The sequence below is a fragment of the Onychomys torridus genome, chromosome 2 (genome assembly GCF_903995425.1).
Source record: "Onychomys torridus chromosome 2, mOncTor1.1, whole genome shotgun sequence".
Classification (NCBI taxonomy): Eukaryota; Metazoa; Chordata; class Mammalia; order Rodentia; family Cricetidae; genus Onychomys; species Onychomys torridus.
In genome coordinates, this window is record NC_050444.1 from 15,839,463 (window position 1) to 15,853,303 (window position 13,841).

The following is a 13,841-nucleotide window of genomic DNA, read 5'->3' on the forward strand; positions in this document are numbered from 1 at the left end:
GGTGAATGAGGACTTTTAGAATAAAATTCCTAAGATCATATCGTTACATGTAGGTTGCAGCATGCAGGTATTTGAAAAATATTACAATGAATTGTCCCAATAAGGTGTATGTATTTTGGCAGTGATTTTTATCCACCCTTTTTTTCCAATCATATGGCCGCCAGGACCTGAAAAGCTGTCATGTAAATTGTCAATAAATATAACATAGCAAACATGTCACTTCTAAAGTCACAATACACCAGCCATGTGGATACTGATGATAGAACACTGGAGTTTTAGGATATTTCCTGAGGGGTTTTGTTTTGTTTTGTCTGTGTCTGTGCTTATATATATCAATACTTTCCCTTGTTGTATCTTCCCTCAATATTCATATGTATCAATACTCTAAATTGAGAAATACAAATTTTTACCATGCTGTATTTCCTTGCCTTGCTTTTTGTATTGTCACTTACTATGAAAACACCTTGTTCATCTTCACTTTTGGGTTTTAATCAGATCTGTCAGAATTGACTTTTGATGAATTTCTCTTCTGCTATCAACTATGCTTGATAAAAATCAATTTTCACAGTTAAAAATCTCCACAAAACTTCACCATAAAACAGTCCATTTTTGTTTGTTTGTTTGTTTCTGTGTATCCCTGGCTGTCCTGGAAATTGCTCTGTAGACCAGGCTGACCTCGAACTCAAAAACAACCTTTTTAAAAAGCCAAATGATGTTATTTGTAGAGAATTGTTTTTTAGCTATATCGTTAGATAAAAAGGGTATGTAACTGCACGTAATTCTAGTTGTGGTGGATGTGCAAGAGGCTGGCAGCACTGTTGCTTTTAGACCAAAGGGGGGCCCAGGCACTCCTGGCCTGAGCAGCAGGTACTTAGGTGCCAAGCTTTTAATATGTCTTTTGTGGGATTATCTGAGTCAGGATACCAGGCTGCAGTGTGAGCCTGAGGTGCACTGGCCCAGGACTTTGCCCATTTGGGAGAAAGTGACAGTCCCTTCCCTGCCCAAGGGCAGTGGAGTGTCCCAGAGAGGACACCCAGACCATAACAGCATGGCCCCAAAGGACACGGGGAGGTTGACAGGGATGAGATACACACCATTGCATGTCGTGAGGTTGCTGTTCTAGGGCTTCCCAATTATAGAATTGCTAACCCCCCTATTCTAGAAACTCCCAATGTGTTGTGGTTGCTCCTTTGTTTGGGAAGTACTGAATGGCTCAGCTTGACTATGGGAGCAGGGGTGTGGGCCTGGCTGGAGCTCGCCTTGACTCTCTGTGCTCTTGTACCTGCCCCCTTGTGTGCTTTCTGAGGGAAGGGGCTAGGTTCACTATTCCTTCTCCTTAGCCTTTGGTGCAGCTATGGCCTCTCTCCTGACAGAGATTTAGGTGGTCCACAGGCTCCTTCAGGGTGGGAGTGTGGATGGAACAGCTGGGGTCCTTTTGATGCTTTGTTAAATAGTGAAAAACTCACACCTTGAGCTCCAGTTATTTACTTAAGTTCTCTGGAAACATTTAGTGGCTAAACTGAAGGGCTAACTTTGGTTTCAACAGCAAGTCTTTTGTTTTCTTGTTCTACCTCCTTCCACCTTGGTCCCTTTTTTATTGTGTTCTCTCTAAAAATGCTCAATTTATTGCAGCCATATTTTGGCTTGTATGTTGTAGCAATGCCTAAAAATACAATTCCCTCTGTGATGCTTAATTTTGTCAGCCTGGCTGGATTAAGAAATTCCTAGTGCATTAATGAAGCAGACTTTTGGGCGTATCTGCAAGGGCTTTTTCAGAGGGTTAATAGAGGAAGAAGACCTGCTGGGAATACACAGTAGCATAGCATGGGCCCAGGCCCTAAATGGAATATAATTGTGCCAAAGGAGAAAGCCAGGAGAGCGATGACCCTTTTTTCTCTGCTGTCAGATCCAACCAGATGGGAGCAACCTCACGTGGCCTACCTCACATGACCCTGTGTGGTGTGGTCATGGACAAGGTCTGACTTCCTTGCTTTAAGGCATCATCACCATCTCAGGGCTTATTACCACTCTCCTGGAGGTCTTGAAATCTCACCAGCTAGAAACAGCCCTGTAAATAGGGGTGGCCACACAGGCTGCAGGTGAGAATTATACCAAAGATGGAAAACAAGACTTTGCATTACTTTTGGAAGTTACTACGTTAGTGTTTGAAAATGCCCTACATTTGCAAGTTTTTGAGGCAGAAAGGTAGAAGGGGATGAGGGTTGAGAGAGATTTTGAATTTTTTAAGAAAAGATAATAAGGGGTACCTGTGTGAAGACAGTGCTTGCAGCTGGGAGGTTGTAGAATCTCCTTAACGGAGGTGACATCAACTCCAGATGCAGAAACTTCCAGAATCTTCTTTTCTTTTTATGTGAATGTTGCCAGCATGGAATAGGTACCTTTGTTTGAAGAAACCAGCCTTTGGAAATAGTTTCTCTCTTCTTTTATCCACTAGAGACAATCTTTCACAGATGAAATTATAGGAGAAAAACTAAATCACAATGCATTCATTAACAGTTATTGTTTTCTTTGTCATTTCAAAGAATTTACCTGCATCCTAGTGACTCCTGTAGTCTAATTTGTTAGCTGACAGCAATGGCACAGAATTCTACCGCTAGTACAGTAGTAACTTTCAGAAAGGAAAATTGTAATTTTGGTAGGTCAGTTTTGAGAAAAGACCTTTGCTTTTGTTCTAATAGTCAGAACCATCATCCTAAAGCATTTTACTGAACAGCACAGGTGGGATAGGGCTCTTATACATAGTGTCTACCAGGAAGAATGTGGCCAAGCCTGATAAAGACCAGAGCATTATGGCAATTTGAAAACCACAGAAAGATTGCACAGCCAATAAAATTTTGTGAAAGTCCCAAGAGGTGAATTGGGCCACTGTGATGTGACTTTAGCTCTGTTTATTTTGTGATTCGTTTTATTCTGGATTATTGCTATGTGTTAAGTGTAAGCCATGTATGGGGGATAGGATAATGAGCAAATCAAGTAAGAGGGAGACAGTTGATAAAAAGACAGTAAGACGTGTCCATATCGGGTTAGATGCAATGAAGACAGAAAATAATGTTAGCATGATGGGAATGGCGGGCATGAGAGGAATTCCCATGGCTGGGAACTTATTTCTGAGGTAGTCTTAGGATCTAGCCATGCCTCAAAGTGTGCAAAGTCTTGAGGGCAGGGGATGAGGCTGCAAGGATGAGATGAAGCATTCTGTCAATGCTACCCCATTTCTTGTGTCAAGCAAAGCTACTGACCATACTTGTAAAGTAACTAATGCTCTTTCTTGGGATGAGTGTGCTGCAGTGGAAGATCTGTAGGCATGGAGAGAATCTATGAGATCTCTTTCCTCACAGACTCAGCTGAGAGAAGTCTATGCCTGAAACTTGCTACAGTAAGTGTACGCCTTTAACTCAGGGGTAATATTTTGTTAGCTAACAAATAGTCAAGAGAAACAATTTGAAGCAGGGAAGGTTTAGTTTGCTCACTGTTTCAGAGGTTGTGGTGTGGAGGCCAGCTATTCCTACAGGCCTGTGGCAAAGCAAAGTAATCACAGGGATGGGAGCATGTTGGGGAGGAGGCTGTTTATATCATGGCCGCACAACAGAGAAGGTAAGAGAAAGTGGGCGTCTCCTGGCCCATAGCTCATTCTTCCCGTTTTGCTCCCTTTGGACCGTCATCCTATTGGATGATGCTGTACATTCAGGGCAGATCTCTTCTTCCCACCTTCAGTTGCTGTCCCAGATACCAAACATTTCTGGACTGCCCTCTCAGACATACCTAGAAGTGTACTTTCCTTACTAATGCCCTAGACATCTCTCAATCTAGTTAAGACTCACCATCACAGACTATATGGGCATAAGCTGCAATTATCAGTCACAGGGTTCTCTTCTGGGTTGGGTTCAGTGCTGGCCTTATAGGTCTGAGTAATTCTTATCTTGGACTATGACTGTACAGCACCTGTGGGAAGGAGTATTTACAGATAGCATCTAGCAGGAAGAAGGTAGCCAAGCCTGATAGAGATGACAGCCCTATGGCAATCTCAATAACACAGAAACATCACATGATCAATAGCTATCTAGGAAAAGATTCATGAATTTCTTAAGAGATGAATTGGGCCACTACGGAACTTCATTAGGTAGGTTCGTTTGTTTGATTCCTCTTATTCTGGATTGTTTTTATGTGCCAAGTACAGTGTGAAATATGGAGAACGGGGCAATAAGAAAAACAGGTAGGAATCCTCTCAGAACTTGGAAACGGGGAAGGGAGGCATAATCAAAAAGCCAGTGGGATGTACCCTATAGTGTCAGACACAGTGATGACAATCAGGAAACAATATTAACATGATGGGGTGGTGGGGGTGACAGAGATTGCCATGGCTTGGAAACTCTTTTGGAGGAGATGAGTACTGAAGTGAGGTCTGAGTGTCACGAAGGATCTAGCTGTGCCCCAGTCAGTGAGCAGAGCCTTGAGGGCTGGAGACTAAGCTGCAAGGAAGAGATGGAGTGTTCTGTGTGGAAGCATTTGCAGGGAAGGGGTTTGTGTTGAAGGCACGGCTGGAGAAAAGGCTAACAACTGCTGTTATAGGTCTTGGTTGATGGGACAAAGGATGAGAGCTGTGTACCTGTGAGTGTACCAGGAGGTGGGTAGTTACTAGTAAAAGGGACAGTATGCATGAGTGTATGTCATGGAAGCTTAAGGAAGCCTGTGGGACTAGGATTCTGAAATGTAGTTCCCATGACATGTGGCATGAGACACTACAAAACACAATGTCCAGTTGCAACCTGTTAGAGGTTGAGTAAAGTCTGTAGTCTAGGTTGAGCTGCTGAGTTCTTCCATCTTCTTCAGATTGAGGGGTATGGCAAGGGTGCCCTCAAAGAAATGCCAAACCTCGCTGAATGCAGGGACACAACAAGGTCATGTCTTCTTAGATACAGTAGATTGCTTTCATAAACCAACAGCCAGTTGTGGGGTTTGTTTCCTATAAACACATGTTCTTTATTCTAGAAAATGTTTTCAGTCAAGAAACGTTAAAGTTTAGCCAATCAGGGTTGATAGATAAAACAAGTATGTGTAAATGTTCACTCTTTTGAATAATCACATATTATTTTCTAAAAGAATAACTTGCTCAGATGTTGATGGAAGTCCCCCGAGAATGTGTCTAGGCAGTGAAAGGGTTTCCTGGCGGTGATTGAGCAGTACTGTATGGGCAGCTGCACTTGAGCTCTTCAGAGGTTGATTTTGATGTGTGTAGTCTTTACATCCTATTACATTTTTGAAAGATAAACTGATACAAGAATGATTTGCCAAGGCCAGCAGCGCTTCCTTTTAAAACCTTGGCTCAGTGTACACATTGAAGGGATGGGGGAGTAAGATAAAAGCATTATAAATATGAGGTTAACTGAATTCAAATAGAAGGTTCGCTCAAGTTATTGCATTCCTTAGAAAATAAATACATTGAGCATATGGTTAAGATTGATCAAAAACGTATTCTGTATGCCAGTGATTACATTCCCATCTGTGATTAAGGTTTTCTGTCTGCATCTGGCTTTCACATTATATTTCTGTAACAAGAATCCTTTATATAGCAGAGTTCACTTTCTGTATTTTCTATTAGCTGCAGCTTGAACTACTGCACACATCGCAGATTTAAACATGTGCTTTTCATTACTTCATACCATTGAGAAAAAGTAATATTTGTTTGGGAATGTATGTTTTCCACAATTTCCATGGTAATACAGCACGTTGAGCTCTTTTAATAACACTCTTATAGAGCTACAAATTGTTGGAGGCATTCTACCCTTAGTGGAGCTCAGCTTTCAAACTTTCCTCAGTATATGTGTGCCCACCCCCCATGAAGAGGTTTTGTGAATTTGAGGGCTGAGGGTTGAACAAAGAAATTATTAAAGATAAAGGAAAATTTTGAAATCTTCCTGTCATTGATGTGTGACAGATACTTTACTGTGGAACAGGTACACAAATGTTTGAACATATATGTCATAATGTTGATTATTGTTGTTCACTTTATCATCATTTCATATGGGAAGAGTTTAATGTTAGATATATGAGATACAAATATACTCCAAGTCCAGGGATTAGCTAGCTTCTCCTCTCTCTCTCCCTCTCCCCTCCCCCCTTCCTCCTTCCCTCCCTCTTTCTTTCCCCCTCCCCTCACTTCCTCTTCCCCCTCCACCTTCCTTTCTTTCAAAAGTCTATTGATGGTGATATATTGCTTCAGATCAGCTAAGGAGAGGGTGCTGTTGAGTGACTTCAGGTGTGCATGCTGTGGTATTTGATCGTGTATTTGTATACTCTGCTAACATTTGAACATCACCAATGTGCACATTTGAAGTATTTGGTGGTGACATCGTCTTCCTGTTAACTCATTAGTCCTCCTAAGGAAGATGCTAAAAGTGAAGTTCAGAAATGGAGCGCTGTGTTCTGTCCAGAGGATGGCTTCTCATCATGTAGTTTGCCTCTCAGAGGCCTTTCTTCACATGATAATTTTATGTACCTCAGAACTGAAATTGTTGACACTGTTTTTTGTTAAAAAAAAAAAAAAAAAGAGGTTTAAGTTTGCATGTATGGGAATAAATAGACTAACACCAAGGTTTATTTCCTTAGCTTCATTTGTTCATAGGGGACAGTCAATTGTGGCTCATAGCTGACACATAAGAAATCATTATTAGCTCATGTCTTTTGTTGACAGTTGCTCTTTGGTGTCTTTTGTTGACAATTGCTGAAGCAAAAAATGCTATCATATGTCACGACTACTGAAATCTAAAGAAAAGGTCTGTCCACTTTCTTTTTTACCCCAATTTTTTGTTTAGCTTCTGTTTTTATTTTCACTTGTTTAGTTATTTCTTGCTTTGGCATAGAAGCATGGGAAATGACAAAGTTGGTTTTATAAAGAAATGTATTGCATCTTCCAGATGTAGTCCTATTTATATTTATAATTGTACTTGTTTCTCTCTTTCTGAATGGCCCCCCTCTGCCCACAGTATTAAACTATCTGTATAAGTGGAATACGTTATAAATATCTATGTATCTTGGTTACTTTTTGTTTGAAGTATTTCCTTTGTCATTTGTTAATAAAAATATTAGTTTTCACAGCAAATTAGATGTTTTCAGTTTCTAGCTGATTATCTTTGATGTTCTTTGAGACAATTCCCAACAAAGGAATATCTAGTACTGTATTTTTCCTAATTTATGCACATTTTATTTTATTTGACTATAAAGAACCAGAAACACCATTGTCTCACAGCAGAGCCACATGGTGGCCTATCAAGGACTCAGATACTTAAATGAAATACTTCTTTGAAATATATCAGTGCAGGGCCACTTAGGCTGTTTCAACTCATGACCTCTTCTGTCTAATCAATTTTTACACAATCCTGCATGTCTAGGTCTATAAAATAGATACACAATAAATCAGACACTGACAGTAAATCATAAAGAACTTTATTTTAAGGTAACACATTGATGCGTACTTCTTCCTTTTGCTAAAGTTAAAAACATGTTTGGTTACTAGTGCAACTTTCTTAAGTCTTGGCTGAACGTTTAACACTGGAAGGTTTTGTGCATCTTCAACATTTTCCAGAGATGGTTGATGTTTTGAATTTATGAGTGTCAATACTGAGAATGCTGCTTTGCATAAATTCATAGAACAAAATGGCAAAACTATGTTTAGGACCATTCTAGAGACTGTTGAAAATTCTGCCCTTTTCCCAAGCCAAAATTCAGTTAATTATTTTTTTAATGAAACTTAAGTCAGCAATTCAAACATCAATTTTTTGAAACCAAATACACTAATACAATAATTTGATACATGCTGAAGAGTTACATTGGAAACTATGAACTCTTTGTTTTCTGTAATTAAACCCTTCCGATGTTTCTAGAAGATCAGAGCACTTCATATGTCCAGTAACAACACTGCAATTCATAATATGCAGCAACCTCTAATATGAGCTGAGGTGTTTCAGGCAGCAGTCATTGGCATTATGGGATGTCATACACAGCCCACAGGGCACATGTGTGCTCAGAACTAAGGCTGCAGTGAAGCCATGTCATAGAGCATGGGCAGACACTGCCAGAAGCACCTCAGTTCGTGCCGATTTTGAGTTTTTGATTAACTGTTGGCTGTAGTCTTTGTGGAAGCCTTTTACCGCTGCCTAATTTTCATGACCTCCATATTCAATTAAGTGACCCCATATAGGGTTGCAACCCACAGTTTAAGGAGCTGTTTACATGAATGTATTTACCCACTTAAATCCCTAAGAAGTAATTAGGCTAAAAATACAGCATCACCTATGGTAATACTTTTTGAAATAGCTTTTCTGAAGATATTTTCTTTTGTATTTATTGAATTCCTACTTTATGTGCATATGCTTTTCTTAAGCCCTTATAGTTCATAGGTTGTAGGAATTCAAGAGAAAATTGGTGTGTTGTTTGTGTGGGTTCATACTACTGCTTCTAGCAGTGGCAGGTGAGTAGTAGGCACCAAATGGAGTTTCTGAAGAATGGATGAAAAAATTGTTGCCAATCTAGCAGGGAAAATGAGAAAATTTGGATCTCATAGAAGAAGAAAGTAGTAGAGATTTACCATCTGAGCAGACTGGTCTGCCAACAGTTTTCTTAACAAAGATTTCTTCCCTCCCTCCTTCCCTCCCTCCCTCCCTCCTTCCCTCCTTCCCTCCCTCCCTCCCTCCTTCCTTCCCCTCCTTCCCTCCCTCCCTCCCTCCTTCCCTCCCTCTCTTCCTTCCTGTCTTTCTTTCTCCCCTTTTCTTTGCTTTTTCTTTCTTTTTGAAGGCAGAATCTTCTCTTTTTTCTTTTTAATGCTTTTTAATGCTGGCCTGGAGTTCATAATGCAAACTCTTGGCAATTCTCCTGCCTCGGTTTCCTGTGTGCTAAGATTTTAGGTTTCACATACCATATCTGGCTTTAAGATTTCTTAAAGTAGCCAATTTCATCCAGATTATTCTTCATGATCATCAATTGTTCTCAACTAGTGTAGCTAATAATGACAATGTTGAGGTTTCAGATGAAGGAGAGAGTGTGGGTACTTTGTTTTGAAAGAGCATAACTTAAAAAAAAAAAAAAAAAAGCTTATAATGTCCAAAGAGTGTTCTAAAGAAACTATGTCTCACCAGTTACTTATTTACTTTTGAAATGGGTAAAGTGTAACGTGCCCTCTTAAGGTATTGGTGTATGTATATTTTAAAGCCAACTTAAAAGAACTCTGGAGTTCAGAAGGTGTACCTTTGAGTCAGATGACTGACAGGGTCAGAGTCTCCTAGAACACCTCTCCCAGGAACTGAGGAAATGGGCAGTGTTTGGAATTCTGCCACAACACAGAAGAACAGTATCTGTTTCTTAAACAAACACAAAGCTGACCTGGTTTATCATGTAAATAGATGGGCGGAATGCTTTAGCCTGGTTGTGATGTGTGCATTTTTTTTTCCCCTTTGTTGTTGTCAATAGAAAAAATTGATCTGTGGGCTGGTGAGCTTATCTGTGTCCCAGTCAGAACAGCAGAGGAAGTTAGCAGAGCGCTTGGTGGAGAATGATATCTGTCAAAAGAAACACTTGGAGAGCGCTGAGTGTAGTGATAGGTGACTGCCGGAAAAAGGGCAACTTTGAATATTGTCAAGGTAAGGACCAGACACGTATTTTGATTTTTGCCATTTACTTTATGTGTCAGAAAAATCACTCTATCGTTTCCTCCCAATGAGTTATAATTATGAAGTTTTTCTCTTTCTTATTTTAGCACCTGTTGATAGAGTTGTATTTACGTTTTAACCACTTGTGTGTGGAGTCTCTGGGTATGGGTTTGGATAGGGATCAATATGCCCAAGGGAGTTCTGCTTAATAGTTTGGGGTCTAACGATACCAAATGCTCAATTACCAATTTTTTTCAGTTTCTTGTCATGGTTCATAGCACATCTGTTAGAAACTGAGCAGTACTTGGAGTAGAAGAGAAAATCTATGCCATGATTTTGTGTTTATTGCAATGAGGGAATGGTGTTTTCTCAGCTTGTTGACTAAACAGGCAAGCAAGTCATCTTCAGTTTATGATTTCTTCTGATGGATTTTGATAAAAAAAAAAAACAAAAAAACAAAAAAACTTGGAGGTGACCATCACTTCGTGAGCAGAATTCATATCTTATAGACACATTTTAAAAAAGTGATGTCTAATTTAGGAAAACACCAAGTATAGACTATGTGTAATATTGGCACTTGGCTAGAGGCTTCTGAATATCTGCCCTGAGCCATGGGCGGGATGTTAATGACCCTGTAGCAAGCTCTGCTCCAGGTTATGCTGGCAATGGACTTGGTCAGAGGCTCCACTCATAAGAAACAACTGTGCTAAAATGAAGCTGAAAGTCAACACAAGTGTTGTGTGATGCTGGTTGGCACTCATGTAACTGACCGACTTCGTGCAAAAGGGAATAGTAGAATGTACTCAGCTTCTCTGGCCGTTGCTTTGGAAACATCCCTGCTTGTCCCTGTCCCACAGTCTCAGCTCCATCCAGTCCCTAATTCCTCAAAAAACTTGCTGGCTTGTTATTTTGTTGTTGTTGTGGTGGTGGTGGTGGTTTGTTTGTTGTTTGTTTGAGACAGCCTAGCCAAGAGTGGCTTTGAACCCATGATCCTCCTGTTGCCATTTCCCAAGTGGCAGGATTACAGGAGTGTACCACTCAAGGATCTCATTGACTGGCTTGAAGTTCTCAGGAAAATGTTGGTAAATGGGTGTCTGTTTAAGAGCACAGAAAATGAAATAATTCCTGGTGGAATTGTATAGCCTTCGGGGGGAGTTCTGCAACTCGGTGTCTGAGTCTGTATTTCTTTTCCTTTGGTCCCTCCTTCCTTTAGTTTTGTCTTTCTATGCAACCAGTGAGAGACACAAATCCAAAGGAGAAGTCAAGGAAGGCAATTGTGTTAACTAGATGAGATTTTCCACATTTGCTTCTACCTTCTTGCATAACTATGGACTCCTGTTATTAAACATTAATTTTGACAATTCTAATCTTGGTTGATTAGACTACCACAGTCTTGCACAGAGAAAAGGAAAGGTGTCCATACTGTAACTCACAGGAAACAAAGTAATGAGGACATCCATCCCTGATTTAGAATGGTTTTCTGTGTTTTAGCATCTGAACAAAGTCACTATTTAAGAACAGAACAGAACTCAGCATTTTGCCTTGTTATCTCTATAGGGGTTCAGATTATATGGCAAAAATATCTAAAGTGGTACTTAAATGTTGGAGAAGATATTGGATTTTAAAACTTGAGTACGTACTGTAGATATGTAAAAATCTCTATTCACCCCATCCCATAGCAATCAATTGCATTCTCTTCTGGTCACATGGAATACATGTGAATACATGACCATGCTGAATTGTTTCAGGATGGAAAAGCCTATTGACAGGAACAACAGTATAGGGGCCTGCTCCTGCACACCTTAGTATGTCTGCTTGTTGTAATATGCAAATCCTGAGCCCCCAGCATCTTACAGGCCAGATTCTATTCAGAATTTCCTCCCCTTGTAGCTTCCTTTCGCTGTGTGTGTGTGTGTGTGTGTGTGTGTGTGTGTGTGTGTGTGTGTGTTTGTGTGTGAACCTTAAAAGTCATGGGTATTAACAGACATGATGACATGCTTTAAAACTTTCAGGTTTCCTTTGTTTTTCATGTTGTGTTAAAATATACTCCTAGTTATTTCTTCCACTTCGTGATAGCAATAGCTGTATAGAAATACGAGCTTGAGAATTGAGTTCACCCAAGAAGCCAAGAAGAACAAAAAACCTGCACACACTTTGCATTAGCAAGCACCTGGAATCCATTGGGTTCCTGGAGTTGTAATTTGGAAGCAGACAAAGCAAAGAATTACCAGCTGAAAAGCTGGCGCTGTGAGTGAGAACAGCCTGAGGAGGCGCCAGAGTCTGGCTTGTGTGGGGACTTTGAGGTAGGGAAACAGAGCCTGGGGCACACTGCCAGCTCCAGTGGAAGCTGGGGACACTAAAATGCTGCTGTGTTTCACTTCTGGTGGTTTTTCTGTTTTGTTTTATGGTTTCTTTTGGTGCTTGGAGTGAACTTCAGGGCCATAGGCATGGTAAACTTACCACACTGGACCGCTGAACCACACCCCTAGGCCCAACTCTGGAGTGCTGCAGCATCCCTAGTGTGCATAGACCCAGTGCTTGTTTATCTAGAATGTATGTGGAGCTGTTCTTTCCTAGTAGATGTCCTGACGAGGGTTACATGGCTTTGGAGCCACTGGGAGTGGTATCTTGCCTGAGAAACTTGCTCTTACAAGCTCTTAAGGACACTTCTGACATGAGTCTATTACCGTATTTGGTATATTAAAAATAAAAATCGCTTGGCTTCCAGGATCATGAAAGGGAAGAGTGACAGGAACTGCATGCAGAGTGTTGTGTGTTTAATAGTCCTTCATTTGGAATGGGATATTGAGGTAGTACCAATTTTTATGTATTGCTAGATTCCAGAGCTGTATTAGTATTAGGAAAGAGAATGCCTCATCAACAATGCTTTACATACCTTTGAGCATTAGTAGCAACACAGGAAAGTTCATTTTTAAATAAAATGGCTTTTTAAAGCAGAGCCTGTATTTATTTTATTTTAGTTTTTTTCTGTCATGTTTGAAGGTATGATAGCATTAATGGGCTCTGCCCCACATGGAGCTCTGAGCTTATTGTAGCATTGCACACTGATCCCAGGTCAGTGTGATGCGTGAAATCAATTTATTTGAATCTCTTTGCCTCTATAGGAATTTGGCAGCATGCCAGTTGTTTTCATTTAATGTTCTTTGTGTTGCACACAGACAAGCAGGCATGCTTTTGTGTTCTTTCCTCTTTTGGTCTCTGTCTCTTGCAGCCAGTATTTTGGCTCTGTGGATTTTGAAATGAAGGGAGACTATATTGTGTGTTTGATGCCCAATCATTGCTTGATATGTGCACAAACATAAAGTGTGACTTTCTTATCTTTTAGGAGAGATTTTTTTTCACCTTCATGAAGTATACATAAACTATACTTCAGAATTTTGTTTAAATAAGATTCTTAGTGAAATCAAACAGATTATAGGTGTTAATTCCTGGTACTAATGACAGTTATCAAAACTGAAAACAATTGTATGAGGTACTATTACCAAAAATATTTAAGCTGTGAACTAGGCTATCAAAAACCATTTTTAGGAGCATTTACTGAATCTGAAGCTTTACCTTTTAATTCAGTTCACATTAAAACAGTGTGGTAGTGCTTTTTCTTTAAACTCTTTTGATGAAGACACGGTTGTATGAGCTGAGTTTATTAGATGTGAATCTCTTCTAGAGTTCTGTGATTTGGGTAATTGCTTTTTCAAATGTGCAGGGTAATGTCTGGGAGTGGCACAGAGACCATTCTTACCGATAAGTCCAGATGCATGCCTGGATGTTTTTGTAGGCAGCAGGGATTGTTTCTGGGTCAGATTTTGGAAGAGGTGGAGAAAGGAAATGCTGGAGAGTGGAAGGACACTGTTCTATTGATGCTTTGGGCAGTTCTTGAGGAAGTTGATATGCAGAACCATGGAGCCAAGGCTTCAGGGTCAGGCTCTTACCCAGTAGCCCAGCTTCCTTGTTTAATTACCTGAAGAGCAAAACAGTCAGCCTGGGAGTGTGTGAAACCCTAGTATCTCTTGCAGCCTCCTGGCGCTCTGACATCCTGCAAGGCCAGCCCTGTCTGTCCGCCAGTGTCAGGCTGGTTCACGCCTGGGTTCCTTTCTTCCAGGAGGCATTGTGTGTAAGAGGGCTTGGCTGTGAATCTGAGACTCCTGCCAATGCTGAGTC

The 13,841-nt window shown here is 40.5% G+C and overlaps 1 protein-coding gene across 6 annotated transcripts in view; it reads left to right on the plus strand.

Moving 5' to 3' along the window:
* Positions 1-13,841, plus strand: part of Runx1t1 (RUNX1 partner transcriptional co-repressor 1) — a 150,644-nt gene that overhangs the window by 18,260 nt on the left and 118,543 nt on the right. For 3 of the 6 annotated variants that reach the window (XM_036178166.1, XM_036178167.1, XM_036178168.1), the window contains exon 2: positions 9,484-9,653. The exons of the other annotated variants lie outside the window; for them this stretch is intronic. In XM_036178166.1, the coding sequence (XP_036034059.1) occupies positions 9,566-9,653 (88 nt within the window). In that variant the 5' untranslated portion in view covers positions 9,484-9,565. The remainder of the gene's footprint in view (positions 1-9,483; positions 9,654-13,841) is intronic. 6 annotated transcript variants of the gene reach the window in all.